This window comes from Doryrhamphus excisus, linkage group LG2 (assembly GCF_037039965.1).
Source record: "Doryrhamphus excisus strain RoL-2023G ecotype Guam linkage group LG2, RoL_Dexc_Guam_v1.1, whole genome shotgun sequence".
Classification (NCBI taxonomy): Eukaryota; Metazoa; Chordata; class Actinopteri; order Syngnathiformes; family Syngnathidae; genus Doryrhamphus; species Doryrhamphus excisus.
This window is the reverse complement of record NC_136358.1, coordinates 9,852,741-9,876,504: the sequence shown is the minus strand read 5'-3', so window position 1 is coordinate 9,876,504 and position 23,764 is coordinate 9,852,741. Positions and strand designations below refer to the sequence as shown.

Genomic DNA, 23,764 nt, shown 5'->3' with positions numbered 1-23,764 from the left:
ATTCACTCATTTGTTCATTCATTCATTCATTCATTCATTCATGCACGGGGAGAACATGCAAACTCCACACAGAGACGGCCGAGGGTGGAATTGAACTCGGGTCTCCGAGCTGGGAGGCCATGATGCATCGCTAATCAAAGTTCTTGGATGAAATTTTTTTTAAATAATATGACCTTTTTATGAATAACTTATGAATTCCTCTCAAGGCTATGAATAACCAATATCAACCATTGAACATGAACATAAATATTTAGAAGAGTCTTTATATAGGAGTACAGGTTGACAAATGATGAGTATTTTATGAAAAAACAATGGCACATATCCTGTAGTTAATTTTGGAGAGTGTCTTGTGATACAGAATAGACTTAATAGAATAAACTTAACCATGTTGGTTCCTACTAAACTGCTGGAGGAAGTCAATGCTTTGATTTGGCATAGATGGCTTTTTTAATCATTTATTGACCGTCCAGAGTATGAGGGGGACCTACCTTCTGTACAGTACACGTGGTGTATTAGCACTTGGGGCCCCCGGTCTCTCAGGGGTCCCCTAAAAGCCGGGGCCCCCAATTACTTTTTTCAGCGTTTGCTAGCGGATTTTCCAGCTTTGATCACACCAGCTTTTTCTACCATGGATACTTAACATTGCATGTGTCAAACTCATCAAATCTGGCCCACAGTCAGGGGCGGATTGGCCATAGGGAGTTCCAGGAGTTTTCCCGCTGGGCCGGTCAATAATAAACCGGCAGGGGCTGGCCTTTGTTTTGTTTTTTTTATTTGCTGCAGCTCACAGACACATTAGAGGTGCAGTGGGTTGTCTGTCAAAACAATGCCTGGGCCGATGGCCCTATGATAGGCTATAGAGGCCTAGTAGACCCACCCATGCATTTTCCAGACCCCATGACAGTGAATATAATTTCCAAAAAATAATAATAGAAAAACAACAAAAATAATAAAGTCAAAATATTTAGAGCAAAATAAGAAAAAGCCAAAATAAACAAACAAAAGTTAGGTGAAAAAATAACATAATTTTAATTGCACAAAGTTGAAACATCAAAGAAATAAGACTATTTTTTTAAATCATGAATGAATGAATGAATGATATGTCTTTATTCGTCCCTCAGTGGGGAAATTTGCATGAGGGGCGGGGGGGGGCATCATAATATGAGAACGAAAAAAGCCTCTGAAAGTTCTCCCATCCACTGGCACTTACCACTTCCACATGCAATGGGAGGATAACATTTTTTTACTCTATGATGTGAGACATGCCGTGGCTGACTATGTTTTGACTTTTTTACACGTCATCTTAATTAACTAAGAAAATAATCCCGAGGGCCAGCTCTATTTTGAAAGGTTGGGGGTGGGGGATTATCCACCATCCATATATGAACAGGAACACATATTATTTTCCATAAACAGAGAAAAAACGGTTAAAATGAGGGGGCTGACACTGGACGTCAAGGGACCCATCTCTTTCGACGACCATGGTTTCTAAAAAAAAAAAAAAAGACAAATCAGCACATTCTGTGATCGATTACTTCGGTCTCACTGGTGGAAGCCAGCTACCTGTCAGTTAGCCTGCCACTTTTACTGTTTATCTAGCTAACTGACATCATAGCAAGCTTAACCAGCTTTCAACTAACAATTCGTTTGCGTTTTCAACGTATTTGTGACAGTTGGGTTCCTCTGGTAACTCGCTTTAACTAGCACTCTACTCCTCGTCCGCTGCTGTTTACATGGCTACAACATATGGCTCGCTAGCTAATATAACATATGGCTAAAAATGGAGGCTCTTTTTGAACATTTTATTTATTTCCCCGTGTCCCCGGTTGCCACTGGGACTCGGACGGAGGAGTTGGCGACCCTCCCCGTCAGAACGAGCTTCTATCTCGGCGAAACGGTGCACTTGTTGCTGGTGTTAAAGTTCCGGGGGGGAGCTAGCTGTATTAAGATTGGTGAGCTGTATGCCGTGGCGACCGTTAGCGAGGACTACAATGGCGGCGGGAAGAGGAGATCATTTGAAAACAGTTTCCATCGCAGCGATGAGGACGACGAGGACCGACTCAAAAGTAGCATAAGGACATTTAAACACTGCAACCCGCTTCTCAACCACAGCAATCAACGACATAGCATGGAACCAGTCAAGGTACAACTTTCTTTTATTTGTTATCTTCGGTGTGGGGTAAAACGTATTCTAACCAAGAAAGATATCTGAAAAATGACATAATTTAAAGGAGTAAGACTGCAAACAGAGTGCATATATTGCAGAAATCAGGCCAACATTGGCTTCCAGCGCTGTTGCCAACTCCTCAATAAGAAAAGTAGCTTTTGGCTGTCCTGGAAGTCGCTGGATCATTGTCTTATTTACATATTCTTTGCATATGACGTGAATGCTGTAGGGGGGAAAACAATCTCGTCGGAGAGACATCACACTTTTTAAAATGAGCACAACTGAGCAGCGAATAACAGACGATGCTGTTTTATTCTATGGCTCACATTAACATGACGCAGAGTAGCACACTCTTCTGGTGAATATATGTAACTGCAACTGAGCTTCACAAATATCGGCTATACAGTAGGCTTGTCAAATACTTACATTTAGCCAGGGGCGTCACTAGGTTCTGATGCACAGGATATTAATGAATGTAGTAGACATTTTAAAAAAATCTAAATATCCAAAAAACAAATAAGGAACAAGAACCAGGATATAACTTTCCCACTTTTGGACAGATTCAGTAGAGATACTCAATTGTTTTAGGCCACCATTAAATTTACACAAGCACACACAATCTAGACTGCAAAACCGCTGCTCAAGCTCTGCAACCATTCTGTCCAGTGGACGGTGATCAATTATATAATAATCATTATTATATTATTAATTAGCCTATTATTATTACAATCATCATTATTCTTCTTCTGATTATTACTACTAGTAGTAGTATTGTAGTAGGCTAGTATTAGCCTGCTTATTGGCTTGTTTATTAGCCTGCTTTTGCCCTATTTATAAATTTGTGAAATTTATTGAAATTTGTTTTGTAAAAAAAATCAATATAAAATTATTTAGGGGGGCTTAAGAAAATTTTGGGGGCTGGCTGAAGACCCCCTAAAATAGGCCTAATGACGCTACTGCATTTAGCTGAAAAATTGTGGGATAATCCGCTTAATTTTCCAAATAGAGTGGCAACAGAGTACAATATAAATATACACCCATCTCTTTTATCCAGACTTACTAAAGATTAAGAAGCAGTTGCATTTTAGATCTCGCTGTTTGAAACAGGGCCAGCTCCATGGGGCTCACGCATGCATGATTCATGCACTTTCCACATGCTCTGCTGGCTTGTGACTGACTTTGGGCGAGGTGGACCTGTCCACAGCACCCGCTTTTGAACACGAAATGCAGAACAATACGTGCTTGCACAAAACCAGAAAACTCCCAGACGACGCCAGAAAGAGTCGCCAGATTTGTTGCTAGTTGATTTTGAGAAAAGACCACTGTTTTCAAATCATCAACTGTCCTAGTCATGAGATGATGGCATTGGCTAATTTGCATAATATTTGCATATGATGTTGTAAGAGATGATGTAGGGAAAAAAAAGCATAATATTTCAGTATTTTTATCTTGGCTAGCTCCTGTCAATGTTTAGGTAACTAACATCTAGACTCGCCTCAGGCCTCCCCGCTTTATCTTTATCTTATCTAGTTAGGACCACTTGTTTAACTTAACTTGATGGTGACCAAGTCCAATTGAGGCTTGAGTGTAATGAGTAGTCCTTTCATGGAGATGAAGAAACATTGATGTTTTGGATCCCGCTCTGTGTAACAGGGCCAGATCCACCCTTGCGGCATCGATGCCATGCATATGTGATTCATGGATGCATCGTGCTCCACGCTGCTCTCAGTATGAGGTGGAAGCTGACTGTGCACTGACAGCCTGTGATTACTTTGGAGTGAGGCGGACCTTTTAGGAGCACCTGCTGCTGCTCAGTCAGAGCAGAAACCGTAAAAGAATACATACTTTCAGAAACTTCTCCAAGAACACCAGGAAAAGTTGCCAGTTGTGTTCCACAGTGCATGTAAACACTGTAAATACATACACAACAATGGACAGGCGGCAGTGCACAGTGAGGACCAGGGTATCCAAACTGTGCTCTCAGGCACATTCTAAAAATATCATTTTACATTAAAAAAAACAGAAATAAATGGAAAATCATTTTGCAACTATTAAGTTCAAAAATGAAGAGAGAAACATTGTAATCTAAGGAGAAAAAGGTGTGATTTTATGAGAAGAATGCTGTAAAATGATGAGGAAAGTTCAGGTTTAAAACCAAAACTCTGATGCTGGCTTTTCCTCTCTATAGAAGGACGGCAGCAACAAGCACCTTGCAGCCTACGCACGCCCCACCCTTTCAGGATGAGGAGGAGCACTGTGTATGACATTTCTGTGTGTTTTTATTGTCTGTTTAGCAAGAATAATAATGTCACACCTGCACAGCCTATAGAAGGTCATAGTGTATAACGAATATTAATGCAACATGATACCGTAGGTATTGGCGTGGTAATGATGTGATGGCGTGACAAATAATCAAACATCTGTGTTTTTAAACATCTACTGTAAGTGTGTGGAAAATAATAATAAAATAAATTAATTGATACATCAATGCGCATTAGAGTGAATCAAAAACCACAATTATTGAATTTTGATATGGCTGGTTACTAAAAGTGTTCCAATATATGTAGAAACAACATACAAAATATTTTTCCAATACATGATTATTTAGGGGTGCCACCATACATCTGTTTTTGTGGAATAAAGTGGTGAACAGTTCAATGGTCGCCATGGAGATTTGAGGTCAGCAAAGACTGCAGCTCAAGAACTCTGAGGTGATCTTTGTTTTTGTTGGTATTTATACTCATTTTACATATTACTACCAAATTTGTGGTTTTGTCTTTGTAATTTGAATGATTTGTAGTCATATTATGTCTGTATTTAGTGCTCATTGCCTCTACTGTAGCTAACATTAGCTAGCTACAGTTTGCTAATGACAGTTAGCTAATAGCTGAGCAAGCCTGACATCAACAACAGTAATATAGAGTAGACAGTATTACTGATGCCTCATATTTATTGAGAGTAGTACTGTAGTCCTACATAATCTGACATACACTTTTCCATTTATTATTTTAGGAACAGTGCAGCACAACCCACCAGCTCTCCTAAGATGCTGCCCTCAAAAACTAGTTCCTTTCAGACTAGCAGTCGTAGCTTGGTCTTTGGTCTGGGTCGCAGAATCACTAGTGAGGATGGCATCATCACCGGTGCCAAGCTACCAACTTGTTGTCAGATCTTACGCTGCATGCTTGCCAAAGCAACCTGGTACAAATGGAGCGTTGTCGCAGTTCAAGGCAACTAAGGATGTCCTGGAGCAGGTGCGGCCATTTTACAAGAAGGCCGACATCCCAATGGTGAGTGACAAGCGTGCCTGCCACAAGATTGTGGACTTAGTCAATGCCTACAACAAGCTGCGGAAAATCTCCCAAGCCAAGGCGCTTCAGTGAGGCTGCAGTGAAACAGCTGGAGAAAATGGAGTGCAGATTTGATGCCACATATCCGCTGTGGCCTCCAAATGTTGAGAAGCTGATTGATAACCCTGAAGACATGGCTTTCTTGGCCAGCATGAAGACGGACAGAGTGGCCACATTTGGTGCATTAGATAAAAAGCTGCAGCTCAAGGTGAAGCGGCGAGAAGAGTGTCCCCCGCAGCAGCCAGGCAGTCCCGCTGTGAAAAGGATCTGAAGGAGATGATGGAAATGTCCAGCTTGGTGTCAGAAAGTGACGAGGAGCCAGAGGATGATCCTAACACAGTCTGTCCACCATCTGAAGGCAAACCATCCCTGAAGTGTAAGAAGAGTGGAACAAATGTCTTCATTCTGCCTGATATCCTTAGTCGACCAAGTGTTGTGTTACTGGCTGCAAGGTTGAAGATGTCAGCAATGCAACAGGCTGCCTTCACTCGTGGCCTGGTTGCAGAGTCAGGCGGTGATTATACACATCTCTCTGCATCCTATGCAACAGCTGACCGAGAATAGGGCTACCAATGCTGCGTTAAAAAAAAAAGTCTGGTCAATGTCCATGCGATGAATGTGGTGAATGACTGTGCCAAGCGTGGCGTCAAACTCACATCCAACTTTGTAGCAATGGCCAGGAAGGAGCAGCACCTGCAGAATGTGCTGCAGGCAGTTGAACATGACCACACCCAACAGCCAAACCTTCGTCGCTACAAACGCAAGCTGATCCCTGAATTAGGAGGGTTACTACTGGGTGGCAGGTGGGATGACAAATCTGGGGTTAGATGCACTGGTGAGGTTCAGTTCAGATTTCATCTCTCCCTTGTGATGTTCCTCAATGGAGAGGACTCCAGCACAATAGACTCAGCAATTAAGTTTGAAGTTTAGTTCATGTTCTTATCCCTGTGAGTTTCTAGTAAGTTTGCCTGTAGAGAGAGTTTGTTATTTAAACCCATTGTGTTTACAATAAAATACAAATAAACTTTATTATATGTATGTCAAATATCCATCACTGCTACATGACATTCAGGGTAAGGCCATGTGAACATGTCCCATTTACCGCCATTCATTTTGTCAATAGGACAAATGAATGGAGAATCTTGAAAGTTGAATTCTGACAAATACCCAATCTGCCCAAAGAGAAAACAAATATATTTACTTTGATAACCCTATAAATATTATGCTGTATAGAGGTTCATTGTACTCAACATTTCCAGGTCAACTTTTTGGCAATTAGACTAGAAATTGCACATTTTCCAAAATTGTACAAAAGTTTATGTGTGAGGTGGCACCCCTAAATCTCAATGGATTTCCTCAAAACTTTGTAAAAGACATTTTTATGTTCATTAGAAAAAAATGGAATGCCAGCCAAATTGATATTATGAAATGTGTATGGATGCAATTGAAGGGTGAAAATCTAGATTCATTGCGATGCGTTTGTGGGCATCGGTAAAATCTGATGCAAGTGCCGCTTTATTAATGCTCAACTTCCCCCCCATATGCTGTTCCCCAGGTGCATTGAATGCACCATCATTATTTGGCGTTTTGTATTGAATACGGACGGAAGTCGTGAGGCACATACAACTACTAGTAAAACAGCATGGACGTTCGTACGCAAGCAGCGTGATATGTGAATCGAATCGTCCTCAGTGCTGAGATTCACTCCCCTAATCTACTGACAACATACTGTATGCTATCAGGTGGTTGGTAAAAATGTAATATTGAGCCGATGACTAGCTGCTGTAATACACCGATCACATGATCATCATGATCTTTCTGTGCTGCAGTCCACAGTGATGTCTGATGAGCACGTTTGCTTCCATCTTTCTGTTTCCTTGGACAAACTGCCAGTCAGCACACGACAAGCCAAGGTCAGGAACACAACAGTATGCTATATCATCTCGCAGTGTTGTCTGCATTTTCCTGTATTAACTGATGTGTTCCTAGATATTTGTGTATTCACGGCTGCATGATCCTCCAATGAAAAACTACAATTTCATTGTCTTGTCTTTGCGTACCAGGTCGCAGTGACGCTATGGGAAGAGGATGAAGACTCGATGGAAGCAAGGGAACATGGCTACCTTCATCTCCTGCAGCTCTACAAGCCCACGCACACCTTCAGAGAAGACCTCCAGCACACATTTAAGACACAAGGTATAAACCATATACTGTACAGTATACTACGGTACAGTGTTTGCTCCCTTCCGGATTTCTTTTTGCATGTTTGTCACGCTTTAATGTTAAAAAAAAAGAGGGCTGTCAAAGTTAACACGTAGTAATACAAAAATATGCTTGCTGAAATTCATATCCTTTACACATCAAATTTGATGTCATTATTGTTAGCTAACTATTGTGAGTTAACTATGGACATGTGGTATGCTATAAATTGTGTGTTTGTCATTAACATCCTGCTACATACAGTATTAGAACTTATTTCCTTCCCACAGTCCACGCCACCTTGAAGGTTCTGCCGCCTCCTAGTGTTCAGTGTCAGCAAATGACAATCTCTGGAAAATATGTGACTTTCCTCAAAGGTATTTTCAATCGAAGTGGGACTTAGAAATGGGCTAATAGTTGACATGACCCACCTTTTCCCTCCCTCTCAGTGTTGAACTGCAGCTCTCAGGAGGAGGTTTGCATCACAGATGTGAAGATCCTCCCCAACTATAACTTGTCGTACCTGCCCATGATGCCAGATGGTTCTGTTCTTGTTGTCGACAATGTCTGGTAAGAGTGTCAAGCTACATAAAAAAACGTGTATTTGGCGATTACGTCACCAGACAAAGTCGTGCTTTATCATGTGCAGCTTATGCAACCTTGGCACTTATTTTGCCCCCGAAGTGTCCTGCATGTTGCCATGGTAATGCGTGTCATTTAGATGGTGCGCCTGAAAAGCGTGAAGACTAGTTTGTGTGTCTCTTGACGTAGTTGTGGTACGACGTTGTAGGGTAACGACGTTGTAGGGTAACGACGTTGTAGGGTAACGACGTTGTAGGGTAACGACGTTGTAGGGTAACGACGTTGTAGGGTAACGACGTTGTAGGGTAACGACGTTGTAGGGTAACGACGTTGTAGTGTAACGACGTTGTAGTGTAACGACGTTGTAGTGTAACGACGTTGTAGTGTAACGACGTTGTAGTGTAACGACGTTGTAGTGTAACGACGTTGTAGTGTAACGACGTTGTAGTGTAACGACGTTGTAGTGTAACGACACGGGAGACGCATTGTTACCTCATGGGTATGCATTGTCACCACCCCTTCCTGCCTCTGTGAAGTACTTCCCACCACACTAAAGTAGACCCCACCCCTAACTTCATTACTTTCATTTGCGAGGGTCCTACACTACCGCTCAAAAGTTTGGGATCACTTGGAAAATTTTTTAGCCAGTCTGAAATATGGCTTTTGTTTTTTTGGCAATCCTACCACGAAGTCTGAAGTCCTGAAGTCGCCGCTTCACTGTTGATACTGACACTGGTGTTTGACGGGTACTATTTAGTGCAGCTGCCAGGTGACGACCTGTGAGGCGTCTTCGTCTTAAACTACACACTCTCACATATTTGTCTTCTTGCACAGTTGTGCATCGTTTTTCTGTCCTTGTTAGACCCAGTTTGTGATGCTCTCTGAAGGGAGTAGTTAACAGCATGGTAAGAGATTTTAGTTTTAGTTTAGATTTTTAGATGGGTTTTCTAATAATCTATTAGCCTTATAAAATGATGAACTTGGATTAGCATACCAGGAGATTGATGCAGAGGACTGACAGTTGTTGATAGTAGGCCTCTATGCAAAAATGTAGATTGTTCTTTAAAAATCATCAGATTGATTTTAATTGTTTGTGAAATGCATGAAAAGGTGTTTTTCTTTAGAAAACAAAGAAATTTGCAAGTGATTCCAAACTTTTGAGCAGTGTACTTACAAGGGGTTGAACTTCATTGCAGAAGAGTAACGTATGTTGGTATTACCTCTGAGAAATGATACCGTATGTTGGTATTACCTCGCGGCTGCAGGAAGAAGGCATAACCCTGAGTAGAAAAAAGAAAGCATGGACGGTGTGGGTGAGGGAATGGCTGATGAGAAGAAACCACTTCGTATTGTGAGGTTATTTATTAACAGACCTTCACAAGGATGATACATAAATGCAATACTTTTGTAGTTGGAGCAGAGAAAACTTGTTTACCACCTTCTAAATAAAGTTTTGAATATTATTAGAGCGGGTTGCAGAGTTCTTGTCATTTGACAGCCCTATTTATTACTTCACCAGATGAGCTGGTATTTCCAAACCAGTCTTAGATCTCAAAGCCTTAATCAGGGTGTCCTCTTATTGGATATTTCTGTTTCCTTTGTAGCCATGGGTCGGCCGAGGTCACCATGGCGTCTTTCTACCGAGTGGACAGCCGCTCATCGCACCTACCCAGCATGCTCAGCACACTGGAGGAGCACAACTTCCTGTTTCGGTTGCATCTCCACGACAAGGAGGAGGAGGATTCTAGCGAGGTACGGTGATGTTTGTGTTTGTTGTATACTTCATCCTTATTCCTATTTTACCGACTAGGGTCTGGAGGTGCCGCTTGTGGCTGTGTTACACTGGTCCACGTCAGCCCTCCCGTACACCAGGTAACTAGTCCAAAAACCAGACTTGCCCAGGTTGCTGGAACTTTTCTTGTTTGACACAGGTACATCTCCACCTTTTACTCGTTGCCGAGCATCCGTTTGAGTCGCCCCCGGCTAGTCATGAGTGCGACCTGTCCAAGCACCGTGAAGCCTCTGGAGAACTTCTGGGTGAAGTACACCCTGCTCAACAACCTGCATGACTTCCTGTCTGTACGTCTGGTGTGGAATCTGGAAGGTGGCTGACCTAGTTAGCATGTTGGCATGGTGGCATGTTAGCATGTCCAAGTGTCCCACCATTTAACATCCATGCAGGTGGCAAAGGAGACCACCAGGGGGACCCCAAGGTGGTGTGCCAGTCTCCCTTCAACAACCTTGGTGGCTGTAGGAAAGGCTCCATTGTCTCCTTCACTGTCGCCTTCCAGATCCTTGGAACGGGACTTTTTGAGGTACCTCTTTTATTGTATGATATATTCTACTTCGTTTTTTAAAATGTATTTGTTACATTTTCTAACAATATTTACTATTTATTATATTAAAGTTAATATTCCACTTTGATTTGGGAAAGAGTGGAAACTTGGTTTTTGAATGCACCACTTTTGGCCAAACATTTGTCCTGGTTATTGTACAATATTGCAGGTAACAAAGTAGTCCAATTGCAAAGCACTCTATCGTTGGTGCCTCACTGTCATGCATTTTTATTGTGTGAGACTGCAAAATAACCTGCCACAGACTTTGGACTTGGGACTTTGCTGCAAGGAAAATTAAACTATGACAGGAACAACAACAAATTAAAAGCATTAAATGAGAGACACCATCCACCAGCACCAGCCCGAACTTTGTTTTTCAGATAGAAGATTATTACATGTGTGTGTATGTGTGTAAAAGGTAGTGTGCAACAAAACAAATACACCCATGAGCACTCAATAAGGTCATCATATCTCAAAAAATTAGAATACTATGAAAAGGTTCTATATAGGGGTGGCAGTCAAGGGCGGGTGCCTGGGCGACCTGGTCTTCGGCGGCCAAATATGCTTCTTGGGACATGGAATGCCACTTCTCTGGTGGGGAAAGAACCTGAACTGTGCAAGAGATATTCCGACTAGACATAGTCGGACTCACCTCGACCCACAGTTTGGGTTCTGGAACCAAACTCCTCAAGAGGGGCTGGACCTTGTTCTACTCTGGAGTTGCTGCAGGGGAGAGGCGGCGAGCTGGTGTGGGCTTATTAATAGCCCTTGAGAGGCTTGGTGCCTCAGTGTTGGAGTCATCCCCGGTGAACGAGAGGGTCATTTCGCTACGCCTTCGGGCTAGGGAGAGGGTCCTGACTGTCATTTGTGCGTATACGCCAAACAGCAGCTCGGCCTTCTTGGAATCCATCAGGGGGGTGCTGTAGAGCACCCCAGCTGGTGACTCCGTCGTTCTACTGGGAGACTTCAATGCCCATGTGGGCAATGACAGAGTGACCTGGAGGGGCGTGATTGGGAGGAATGGCCTCCCTGATCTGAACCCGTGTGGTGTGATGTTACTGGACTTCTGTGCGAACCACAGTTTGGCCATAACTAACACCATGTTCGAACATAGGGATGTCCATAAGTGCACTTGGCACCAGGACACCCTAGGCCGTGGGAGCCACGACTTTTGGTCGGCCTCGAAGAGGTTCATTCAAACCGTCCGGTGCCTCAGAAAAGGGAAGCAGTGCCCGGTCCACACCGTTTACAGTGGGGACGGGGGCCTGCTGACCTTGACTGGGGATGTAGTCGGACGGTGGAAGGAATACTTTGAGGCCCTTCTCAATCCCACTGACATACCTTCCATAGAGGAAGCAGAGTCTGAGGACACATACGTGGACAGTTCCATCACTGTGGCTGAGGTATCTGGGGTGGTCAAAACGCTCCTCAGTGGCAAAGCTCCGGGGATGGACGAGTTCCGCCCAGAATTCCTCAAGGCTCTGGATGTTGAGGGACTGTCTTGGCTGGCACGTCTCTTCAACATTGCATGGAAGTCGGGAACAGTACCTTTGGATTGGCAGACCGGGGTGGTGGTCCCCCTTTTCAAGAAGGGTGAACCGGTGTGTTCCAACTATAGGGGGATCATACTCCTCAGCCTCCCTGGGAAAGTCTATTCCAGGGTGTTTGGTCCAGGGTCCAATGCGGTTTTCGTCCTGGTCGTGGAACACTGGACCAGCTCTACATCCTCACGAGGGTACTTGAGAGTGCATGGGAGTTTTCCCAACCAGTCTACATGTGCTTTGTGGACCTGGAAAAGGCATTCGACCGTGTTCTTCGTGGCGTCCTTTGGGGGGGTGCTCCGGGAGTAAGGGATTGGTGGCGCGCTACTACGTGCTATCCAGTCCTTATACACCTGCCCCAGGTGGAGGAGTTTAAGTATCTCGGGGTCTTGTTCATGTGTGAGGGATGGTGGAAGCGTGAGGTCGACAGACAGATCGGCGCAGCCTCGGCAGTAATGCGGTCACTATAACGGACCGTCGTGGTGAAAAGAGATCTGAGCCGGAAGGCAAAGCTCTCAATTTACCGGTCGATCTATGTCCCCACCCTCACCTATGGTCATGAGCTTTGGGTCATGACCGAAAGAATGGGAGTGCGGATACAGGAGGCTGAAATGAGTTTCCTCCGTAGGGTAGCTGGACTCATGCTAAGACATAGGCTGAGGAGCTCAGCCATCCGGGAGGGGCTCAGAGTAGAGCCGCTTCTCCTTCACATTTAGAGGAGTCAGTTGAGGTGGATCGGGCATCTAGTCCGGATGGTGAAGTGTTCCGGGCATGCCCAGCCGGGAAAAGGCCCCAGGGCAGACCTAGGACACGCTGGAGGGATTATGTCTCATAGCTGTCCTGGGAACACCTTGGTGTCCCCCCGGTGGAGCTGGAGGAGGTGGCTTGGGACCGGGAAGTCTGGGCTTCCCTAATGAGACTGCTACCCCCGCGACCCAGACCCGCATAAGCGAAGGAAAATGGATGGATGGTTCAATATTTGTTGTCACTCATGTCAGAATGTGAAAGCCATATATGATTCATTACACTGAGTGAAACCTTTCAAACATTTTTTTTTCTTGCACTTGAGATGATTGTGGCTCATAGATAATGAAAACCCAAAGACAGTGTCTCAGAAATTTACATTACTACATAAGATCAATGAAAGAAAGGATATTTTAAACAGAAATGTTAGAACTCTGAAAAGCATGTTCATTTCCATGCATCCATACTTGGTTGGGTTTTGCTCCATTTCACATCTTCAGGATTGAGATTGACAGTCGATCCTTTGTATTTCTGAAGATTGGATAATCAAGAAAGCTAAATGATTAGTTCCCCTAAAAGTATTTAGCAAGGCTATTTCTTGCAGTGTTAGTATCTTTGGTATATCTTTGTTCAAAAGCCAAACAATAGTGTTGGTCATGCTGGGGAACACAAAAGTAGTCTGACCTTTTAGAAGGGATAAATGATGAAAACCACGGTTCCACTGTACCCAAATATTACCTCATTAAGTACATTAAAAACTACCATAATAAGTATTCAGCTTTTTATTTGATTATATCTGAATGGCGTGTTCCTGTATTTTATTTTAACTCATTCAATACCAAAGAATGCCCAATTGCAACAGCTTAGTTATACGTCTTTTATGTTTGTTTGTGCGAGAGGCAAAAAGAGGTGATGATGCAACTCCACACCAATGGGAACTGATATTTTCCTGAAACGTACCAATGTTCTACTGCTGATTACTAAAGAACAGAAAAGGATAGAAACAGCCTTTTTCGTGATGAAAGACGGAAGTCTAATCTTTAATTTGGTAGGTTCCATGTTTCCATAGCCATAGAAGACAATATTCTGTGTGCCTGGAAAGATGAGTCCAAATGATGCAAAATGGCCGCTACTGGAGGGGTGTCTTTGGAAACATGGCTGGGGTTGGATGAGTTAAACATACCGCTATACGTATATTACAGCTTTTTTGCTTTAAAAATGATTAGTAAAATGTTTTTTCTCTAAATACTAAATGTAACTCTATATGTATTTTTTGAACATGAATTGTATCATTATCATATAAGCATATGTTTGTGACGGTGAAAGTGTAATATGTTCAGCTGAGCCAACACATGAAGATGAAGCTCCAGTTTACGGCCCCTCCGGTTTACGGTCCTGCGTCTGAACCCCGGTCAGCCCAGACAAACTCTTCAGAGAGAACCAGCCTGGGACAATCCACAAGTTTCTCACAACAACGACCTCCCATAATGCACCATGTCAGGTATGAAAACACTATTGCTACCACTATTGTGTGGCCAGCTTGCTGAACTAAAGTTCTACAGTTAAACGCATGCAAGTTAGTACCTGCATTTTTTGGGGACGTAGTTTAATGACATCTGTTTGTCCCCTCCTATATTTAGTCATGATATTTTCTTTTCAAAATAGTCAACACAACAGAAATATTTTTAGTGCACAAATTCCCCCCTTCTCTCCACCTCAAGACACTTCAACTTTGTCAACTTTGACCCCCGTCCCTCTACCTGTATAGCTAACGATTAGCTAACATTGGTTAGCTAGCTCTCAGTAGTAACAAACGCCATGTTAACTTTCTTTAGCAGCTAATCGAATGTCACTGTGCTTGCTTCCAGGACAGGTAGCATGATGGAGCATCCGCCCAGCAGCAGCACTCCTCTTTGCCCCCCCCAGGCGGTCAAAGGCCTGTGTCGGCCCCCTCCTGAGCATTCTCTCATTTCCTTGGACAAAGTGGTTAAAAGAGGATGCCAAGTGTTTGTGTTGGACAGCAGGTAAAACCCAGCCACTAGTTTTTAGGTCAGCTGCTGTTCATACGGGCGTTCCCACTGTCATGGAATAGTGGGCATCACTCTTGTCATATCATGTAGACGTGTTAGCGCTTCCCAGCGTTGCAAGTTCCTAGTTCCACATCCTTACTTGAATATTTTCATTTTCAAAATGGTGAATAAGGATTCCAATATTTTTTGTTCATTATTATTTATTCATTCATTTTTTATACTGCTTATCCTCACGAGGGTCGCAGGGGTGCTGGAGCCTATCCTAGCTGTCTTCGGGGTACACCCTGGACTGGTGACCAGCCAATCACAGGGCACATATAGACAACAACCATTCCCACCCACATTCATTATTATGGTTATTATTATTATTATTGAGGACTTTTTCCCCACTTTGATTGTGTAGTACTGAGCAGCCAGGACAGGGCTATGTAAGCGCTTTGCTGTTGTAATTTCTATTTTGGAACGCATTGATTCGTAGTTTTAATTTTTGGAGAAATTGCTGCAATGCTACGCTAGTGCTACATCATAGTAGGTTCCATTTCCAGGTCTGTGGTTGTCCCCCCTCTGGGGCTAGTCAAAGGTTGGCTTATTGACAGGAAAACGCTAGTCCAAGAGCGTCCATATGCCAGGACTTCTCTGGTCTTTTTGCAGCAATTCCTTGTTTTTAACATAAATATATTTGACTAATGTCTTTTGAAAGATCCTGACATGACATAGTTGGTGGCTCCCGCAAAGACGAGCTAACGTGTTCAAGACAAAGAACCCAACAAAGAGGTGGGCGTCTATCTTCCCCCCCTTCTCTGATCTTGATTGGTCAAAATATAGATACATGGCCGTAGTAGGGCTGGGCCATGTAGCGATATTTTAAATGATCAATATTTCTATTGAGCACAATGTCAAAATCAAGCGTATCATACATATTGATATAGACAGGATTTAATGCCAAGGTGTCATATTTCAAGAAGGCGCCGCCTAGGTGGGCGGACTTGACAGGACTGCTACTTCTAAGTATGCTAACACCAGACAAAGATCACTGTAGGCATCCAAGGACCAACTGCCAGAATGCTGGTCCATCGTAGTCTGTACACTGGTTTATTTATTTCCTATTTATGTTTTTATTCTCTAATATTTAGGATCCATGTTTTTTTTTCTGTGAAATATGTATTGATCTGGTCTGTCGCCTGCCATGTTGACCTACTTTTAATTCTTAGACTCCTTTAGATTGCATACATCACAATGTTTCAATGACATTTTCAAACTGTTAATGTTCTTTTTTAAACACCTCGGCAAAAAAAATGTGATGGCATTGGAATAAATACATAATTAAAAGTCATCTGATTTGCTGAAATTCTACCAAATTAACATATGCTGCATATACAGTACAGTATAGTGGAGTACAGTAGATCCCCGCTATTCAGCCATACGAAACACCAGATTGCTCCTCCATACCTTCCTGCTACACTCTAAAACATAAGTTGACTTCACTTTAAAAATGTATGCTCACATGCTAACTCGTTGGCTCACTCGTTGACTTAAAAATGTTAAGTAAAGATAACTTAATTATCTTACCCGATTTGTTAAGTTCATGCAACTTAGGTCATTCTTTGTGACAACTTAATTTTTTTTGTTTTGTGCAGTGATTGGAACAAATGTAACACTACTTAAATCCATCAATGGCCACAACTTAACACTTAGTTCTACTCATTGTTGTTTTATGTCCACCTAATTGAAAAAAAAAAACGAGTTTCCTTGAAGTGAGAGAAACTAATCTTAATATATTATCTATAAGTACATTATGTGAAGTGTAATTACCCCTCAAAAATAATGCATTTAAACATTTAGTTTGATCCAGTAGCAGTAAAAAAATATTTTCAGTTGAATATCGGACAGATATGGTTGGGAACCGAGTAACACAGGAAGTGAACACAAAATATGGGCATGAACCAGGAACTAAGGCGTGAAAGGAAACTAAATGAACTGTCATGGAGGCTAACTGCCACATGGTGACACGTTGCCTGTTTATCAAATCATTTATCTTTAAATGTGATTTCATACATTCCATCGGTTCCATCACATTGTCAAACTGTGCAATACTATCAAATAATCATTCGATAATCCCAAGTATACTCAACGTTTGCCATGTTTTCTATTGAAGTAAATGAAACATTAAAAAAAAATCCAACTCAAAGCACGTTTGATGTGAATGTGGCTTATTTAATTGTGGAAAAAAAATACATAACGCTTTAAGACACACGCATGAAAAATACACATTTTATGTAGAACACACCTGATTGGCTGTAATTATAATAAGTTAACATATACAGTACAGTAGATCCCCCGCTATTCAACCATACACGACGCCAGCTCACTTCTTCTACAAACCCTCCTAGCTTGACCTTGACGTTTTGCAAGTTTGGGATCAACATTTGCAATAAAAGTGACTCAGTTGCCATTGTTTGCTGGCAATGAAGGAAGCTAACAAGCTAATTGCATTGCAGTTTCGTGCCTCAGTCAGTCTCTCCAGGACCTGGTCAACGTAAACAAGGACATCAGAGGACGTTTGGAGGTTGACCTTGGAGCGCTGTCGAGGGACACATTCCATTGGCCAAAGTGATGATGATGATGATGATTGGGCAAACTGGATGCTACATTGCTAAGCTGTACACTTGGTGCTTTATGATCACGTCTTATCGAATGAGATGGAGGAATGGAGACGGGGGGGGGGGGGGTCTACTGTATGTGCATGAGACCAGACTGCTGCTTGAGGTCTTCTGTTAGTCAGCCGGGTGTGATCACATGGTGGTCGTGTTGTTGCCGCTTTTCTTTGCGTCCATGTTTTCATACGGCACACCTGAAAAATAGACACGACAAAGCATCCACAAATGACGGCGGTAAATCGTAAAACTTTTAGCAAATTGAGCATCAATTGGACACAGGATCGAATCCGCAACCTCCCCGATCGGGAGGCCACCGCCCTACCACACGAGCCATGCCCCCCCATTCCTTGGATCAGGATCATGGCGGCCACCAGGTACTGTTTCTGTATCATCTATTTGCCAACACCGCATTTTTAAGCCACAAGGTGGCAGCAGTGCATTTGCTATGGGCATGCACCTCTGCCATGTATTACCACATCCACAGCAGGCAGGAGGTGGAAGAGCATGGAGGCGTGTAGTGTGTACTAGCTTACACACGCTTTACTTAGAACCTCCCACAAAATGTACATTCTTGCCAAGTGTATTAAAATATCCATCAGGATTTATTTAGTGTAAATACAACGTAAGAATATGAATATTATGAAGAAAACTTACTTGTTGACTTCATGCTGAGATTCTGCTCCTGTCTTTTCTTGTTCCTGCACAGAAGAAAGGGAAGACCTTCATGTAGCCCACCTCCACCCATCAAGAAGAAAGGAGGAGAAATTCCCATCCCACTCCTGATGCTCCAAGGAAAGCCACCCGGAAGAAGGTGATGTTTTCATAGGAAAGTTCCCACGTGATTTTAAACAAGACTGCTGCCTTTCTCTAGGGTTGACGACTTTGGGGGGGGGGGGGGACTCATGCTATTTGCCTCCCAGGCGGGCCCATAATAATCAACATCACAATCATCATTTTCTCAGTGTTTTCTCTCACCTACTGTGAGATGACGGTAGCTTCTGAATTACATAAACGTGTGACCTGGAAACACAACAGTGGTCACACGCTGGCATCGGTGTTGCCATAGCAACAACAACAAAGAAGGAAAGAGAGAGACTTACTTTGCACTTTTGCAAACGCACACCACGGTCACCACGACGACCACGATGACGGCCAAGGACACCAGCACAGCGATCAGGATGATCCATTTGGTTTCTACAAGACACAAAGGTTGCCTTTCAACACGGGTTCAACGGTCCTCCACAAGTCCTTTCCAGCACCAGGACCTCATCCTCTGGAAGACCAGGACTACGTTTGCCTCACAATGCTAAGTCCTAGAATGTGTCAAAGCCGTAGATGGTGTACGACATCTAAAGTGCTAGCCGATACCTCGCATTGAGGAAGGCCAAGTGGAGCAAAGGTCAAAGGTGAAGCGCTTACCAAGTCCTCCAGTGCCCGGTGTGATCTCAATCTCACAGTTGAGTCCTTGGTAGCCGTCCGTACAGATGCACGTGTAGGAGACGTTGCTGGCCTCTTGACAGAGTCCTCCGTTGAGACACGGGTTGCTCAGGCAAGGACTCGCTGATGGTGGCAAGGCAAAACTTTCACCCATAGGGGGCAGCGCAGAGTACACAGTAATACAGTACAGTAATACAAAACCTCATAGGTTGCAAACACGACGCTGTCTCCTGGAGCTTTATCTGGTAAGTTTGAGACTTTTTCCCATTATCTTAACGGATATAAAAGTGTCACATTATTCTCCTAACAGTCAAACTTTATCACCAAACTCGGGGGGGGCAAAGGGCGGCCCGGGGACTAAATCAGGCTTCCATGCGTCTTAATCTGGCCCACCAAGCGTTTCAAGTTTTATTTTTACCATTTTACATCAAAGCTGTATCTGGCAACACGACTGGCAGTGCTCTTGTGGCACGCTTGGGCCAGATGGAATCTGTAGCTTGCCCATTAATGCCCTCCTAACGCCACATGACCTACAGTGGTATGAAAAAGTATCTGAACCTTTTGGAATTTCTCACATTTCTGCATAAAATCACCATCAAATGTGATCTGATCTTTGTCAAAATCACACAAAAAAAATCACACAAAAACAGTGTCTGCTTTAACTAAAACCACCCAAACATTTATAGGTTTTCATATTTTAATGAGGATAGGCAGAGGGTTCAGTTATTTATTCCTCCCCCTTGTTTGCATGCTATCCTCATTAAAATATGAAAACCTATAAATGTTTGGGTGGTTTTAGTTAAAGCAGACACTGTTTTTTCATCTGTGTGATTTTGACAAAGATCAGATCACATTTGATGGTGATTTTATGCAGAAATGTGAGAAATTCCAAAAGGTTCAGATACTTTTTCATACCACTGTACCCACCGCACCGTGGGTGCATACAAAGAAATACTCAATTACACCCATATCGTTGCTGGGTTACCCAGCATGCCTTGCGGACATTTGGAAATACCAGTTTGAGTTACATTATGTTTATCATGTATTAACTTCCTGTGGATGTGTTGTCTTCTTGTTTGGTTGCACCGTGAGTAAGCATGACGTTCTCTTGGATGACCACCCATATACGGACGGCCCCTCCGCCACATTTTTAACCCAATGTGGCCGCCAGGGGAAAACGAGGAAACTTGACTCGTGATATTGGTTGTTGTTTGTTACTGTTGTTGCTAGGATACAAACCTCTGTGGCAGTCACGTCTGTAGTCGTAGATGGTGCAGACGTATCCCTCCTGACATCTTTTGTCCTGGCAGGCGGCGCCCGTGGTGGTGCATTCACACGCCTGGGAACAGTCTTCTGTCACGAAGGTTTCTTTCAGCTGGAAGTAGAGGAAAGGGATGTGACTCACAAACGTAGTACATTAGTTGGTATTATTTGGTACATTAGATGGTACACGGATTAGTACATTAGTTGGTACATTATTTGGTACAAAGATTAGTACATTAATTGGTGCATTATTTGGTACGAAGATTAGTACATTAGTTGGTACATTAGCTGGTACATAGATTAGTACATTAGTTGGTTCATTATTTGGTACATAGATTAGTACATTAGTTGGTTCATTATTTGGTACATAGATTAGTACATTAGTTGGTTCATTATTTGGTACATAGATTAGTACATTAGTTGGTTCATTATTTGGTACATAGATTAGTACATTAGTTGGTTCATTATTTGGTACATAGATTAGTACATTAGTTGGTACATTAGCTGGTACATAGATTAGTACATTAGTTGGTTCATTATTTGGTACATAGATTAGTACATTAGTTGGTTCATTATTTGGTACATAGATTAGTACATTAGTTGGTACATTAGCTGGTACATAGATTAGTACATTAGTTGGTTCATTATTTGGTACATAGATTAGTACATTAGTTGGTACATTAGCTGGTACATAGATTAGTACATTAGTTGGTTCATTATTTGGTACATAGATTAGTACATTAGTTGGTTCATTATTTGGTACATAGATTAGTACACGAGTTAGTACATAGATTAATACACTAATATTACACATAGATTCATACAGTAGCTAGTACACTAGTTGGTACATAGTTGAGTACACTAGTTAGTACACTAGCTAGTACACTAGTAGTACATAGATTGGTACACTACTTAGTACAGATTAGTATACTAGTTAGTACATAGATTAGTACACTAGCTAGTACGCTAGCTAGTACATAGATCAGTACACTATCTAGTACACTAATAGTACATAGATCAGTCCACTAGTTAGTGCATAGGTTAGTACACTAGCTAGTACATAGTTGAGTACACTAGCTAGTACACTAGTTAGTACATAGATTAGTACACTAGTTGGTACATAGTTGAGTACACTAGCTAGTACACTAGTTAGTACATAGATTAGTACACTAGTTGGTACATAGTTGAGTACACTAGCTAGTACACTAGTTAGTACATAGATTAGTACGCTAGTTGGTACATAGATTAGTACGCTAGTTAGTACAGTATCTACTACATAGATTAGTACACTAGTTAGTACACTGGTTAGTACATAGATGAGTCCATCGGACTAATGATGACGATGATCCCAAGATGAGGTCCTCACCAGGTAGTATCGGTCAAGGAACATGCAGCCACATTGAGCGTACGGCACACAGACGCCCTCGCTCATCACGAAGCCAGCATTGCACTGGCAGCCTTCCACACAGGAAGTGACATCACACTGCGAGGGGGCCGCCAGGTCTGCACAGGAGGCGGGGCACGGCGTCATGCAGGATGAATAGCTGCTGTTGCCAGGACACGACAACACTGTGGAAGGAGGGGGGACTGAATGAATATGACATCACCGCATATCATAGCAGTCAGCAGTCAGGCAACAAAATGTCGCTTTCCAATGGCAACTTTATTCCTCGCAATACCAACGTTATCTCGTAAAGCGTTTTACTCTTAAAGCTTCATTTTAGCACACCAGCGTATCTTCCTTATCCCGCCCCGATGGGAGGAGCTACCTGGCTCATCATGGCATCACCTTTTTAGGGAGGGTTCCTCTTTGCCTCCTGCTAGTGGCCTTGCTAGCCAGCCAGGTATCTTCTCCTGGCGTTTAGCTAGCTATTTTATCACCATGGTGTAGTTTCTTTTGTCGGCCATTTTACATGCTGCCTTCCTGCCTGATTACTGCTGCACCAAAGTTTAGTAGTTGCATGGTCGCTGTGTGTGGAACGCCCATTACTGACTCCTTCTTCCATTTCCTCCTGTTGGCCAGCATCCAACCCGAGGCGTGACAATAAAGTTGCTACATAGATTAATACACTAGTTAGTACGTAGATAAATACACTAGTCCTACACATAGCTACACTAGCTACTACACATAGCTACACTAGCTAACACTAGTTAGTTATTACACTAGTTAGTACATTAGCTGGTACACAGTAGCTAGTACACTAGTTAGTACATAGTTTAGTACACTAGCTAGTACACTACTTAGTACATTAGTTGGAACATAGATTAGTACACTAGTTAGTACATTAGTTGGTACATAGATTAGTACACCAGTTAGTACGTAGTTTAGTACACTAGCTAGTACACTAGCTAGTACATTAGTTGGAACATAGATGAGTACACTAGCTAGTACACTAGTTAGTACATTAGTTGGAACGTAAATGAGTACACTAGCTAGTACATAGATGAGTACACTAGCTAGTACACCAGTTAGTACATAGATTTGTACACTAGTTAGTACATGGATTAGTATACTAGCTAGTACATACATTAGTACACTAGCTAGTACACTAGTTAGTACATAGATTAGTACACTAGCTAGTACATAGATGAGTACACTAGCTAGTACACCAGTTAGTACATAGATGAGTACACTAGCTAGTACACCAGTTAGTACATAGATTAGTACACTAGTCAATGCATAAAATAGTACACTAGTTAGTACATGGATTAGTACACTACTAGTACACTAGTTAGTACATAGATTAGTACACTAGTTAGTAAATGGATTAGTATACTAGCTAGTACATAGATTAGTACACTAGCTAGTACACTAGTTTTACACATAGATTAGTACACTAGCTAGTACACTAGTTAGTACATAGATTAGTACACTAGTTAGTACATAGGTTAGTACATGGATTAGTATACTAGCTAGTACATAGATTAGTACACTAGCTAGTACACTAGTTTTACACATAGATTAGTACACTAGCTAGTACACTAGTTAGTACATAGATTAGTACACTAGTTAGTACATGGATTAGTATACTAGTTAGTACATGGATTAGTATACTAGCTAGTACATACATTGGTACACTAGCTAGTACACTAGTTAGTACATACATTAGTACACTAGTTAGTACATAGATTAGTACACTAGCTAGTACACTAGTTAGTATATAGATTAGTACACTAGTTAGTACATGGATTAGTATACTAGCTAGTACACTAGTTACTACATAGATGAGTACACTAGTTAGTACATGGATTAGTATACTAGCCAGTACACTAGTTAGTACATAGATTAGTACACTAGTTAGTACATGGATTAGTACACTTCCAATTGCTAGTAAAGTTGCAGTAAATGTATTCCTATCAATGCCAACTTTGTTCTTTACTTGTTTGTCTCCTTGAGCTACTTTATGCTTCTTAACTTACTGCGCTGCATCAAAATGCTGCTACATTTTTCACTGGAC

At 42.3% G+C, this 23,764-nt stretch overlaps 2 protein-coding genes across 4 annotated transcripts in view; one reads left to right on the top strand and one right to left on the bottom strand.

Moving 5' to 3' along the window:
• The first annotated feature begins 1,151 nt into the window (after positions 1–1,151).
• LOC131125353 (trafficking protein particle complex subunit 14) lies at positions 1,152–16,282 on the top strand. Of its 3 annotated transcripts, XM_058066819.2 has the most exons (12): positions 1,993–2,143; positions 4,356–4,438; positions 7,347–7,430; positions 7,581–7,713; positions 8,007–8,093; positions 8,166–8,286; positions 9,903–10,050; positions 10,109–10,170; positions 10,230–10,402; positions 10,480–10,613; positions 14,260–14,420; positions 14,788–16,282. In XM_058066819.2, exons 2-12 carry the CDS (start codon positions 4,409–4,411, stop codon positions 14,945–14,947), a joined length of 1,293 nt encoding a protein of 430 aa, XP_057922802.2. In that variant the 5' UTR covers positions 1,993–2,143; positions 4,356–4,408; the 3' UTR covers positions 14,948–16,282. The 3 variants fall into 3 exon arrangements, with proteins under 3 accessions (XP_057922799.2, XP_057922801.2, XP_057922802.2); XM_058066816.2 differs by lacking the exon at positions 4,356–4,438 and having other exon boundaries at positions 1,152–2,143; XM_058066818.2 differs by lacking the exons at positions 4,356–4,438; positions 7,347–7,430 and having other exon boundaries at positions 1,152–2,143.
• An 866-nt stretch (positions 16,283–17,148) lies between these two features.
• Positions 17,149–23,764, bottom strand: part of zanl (zonadhesin, like) — a 60,229-nt gene continuing 53,613 nt past the window's right edge. Inside the window, exons 106-112 of the mRNA XM_078789161.1 lie at positions 21,673–21,875; positions 20,283–20,418; positions 19,026–19,166; positions 18,707–18,800; positions 18,582–18,626; positions 18,261–18,304; positions 17,149–17,800 (exon numbers count right to left, since the gene is read on the bottom strand). Of these exons, the coding sequence (XP_078645287.1) occupies positions 17,742–17,800; positions 18,261–18,304; positions 18,582–18,626; positions 18,707–18,800; positions 19,026–19,166; positions 20,283–20,418; positions 21,673–21,875 (722 nt within the window). The 3' untranslated portion in view covers positions 17,149–17,741. The remainder of the gene's footprint in view (positions 17,801–18,260; positions 18,305–18,581; positions 18,627–18,706; positions 18,801–19,025; positions 19,167–20,282; positions 20,419–21,672; positions 21,876–23,764) is intronic.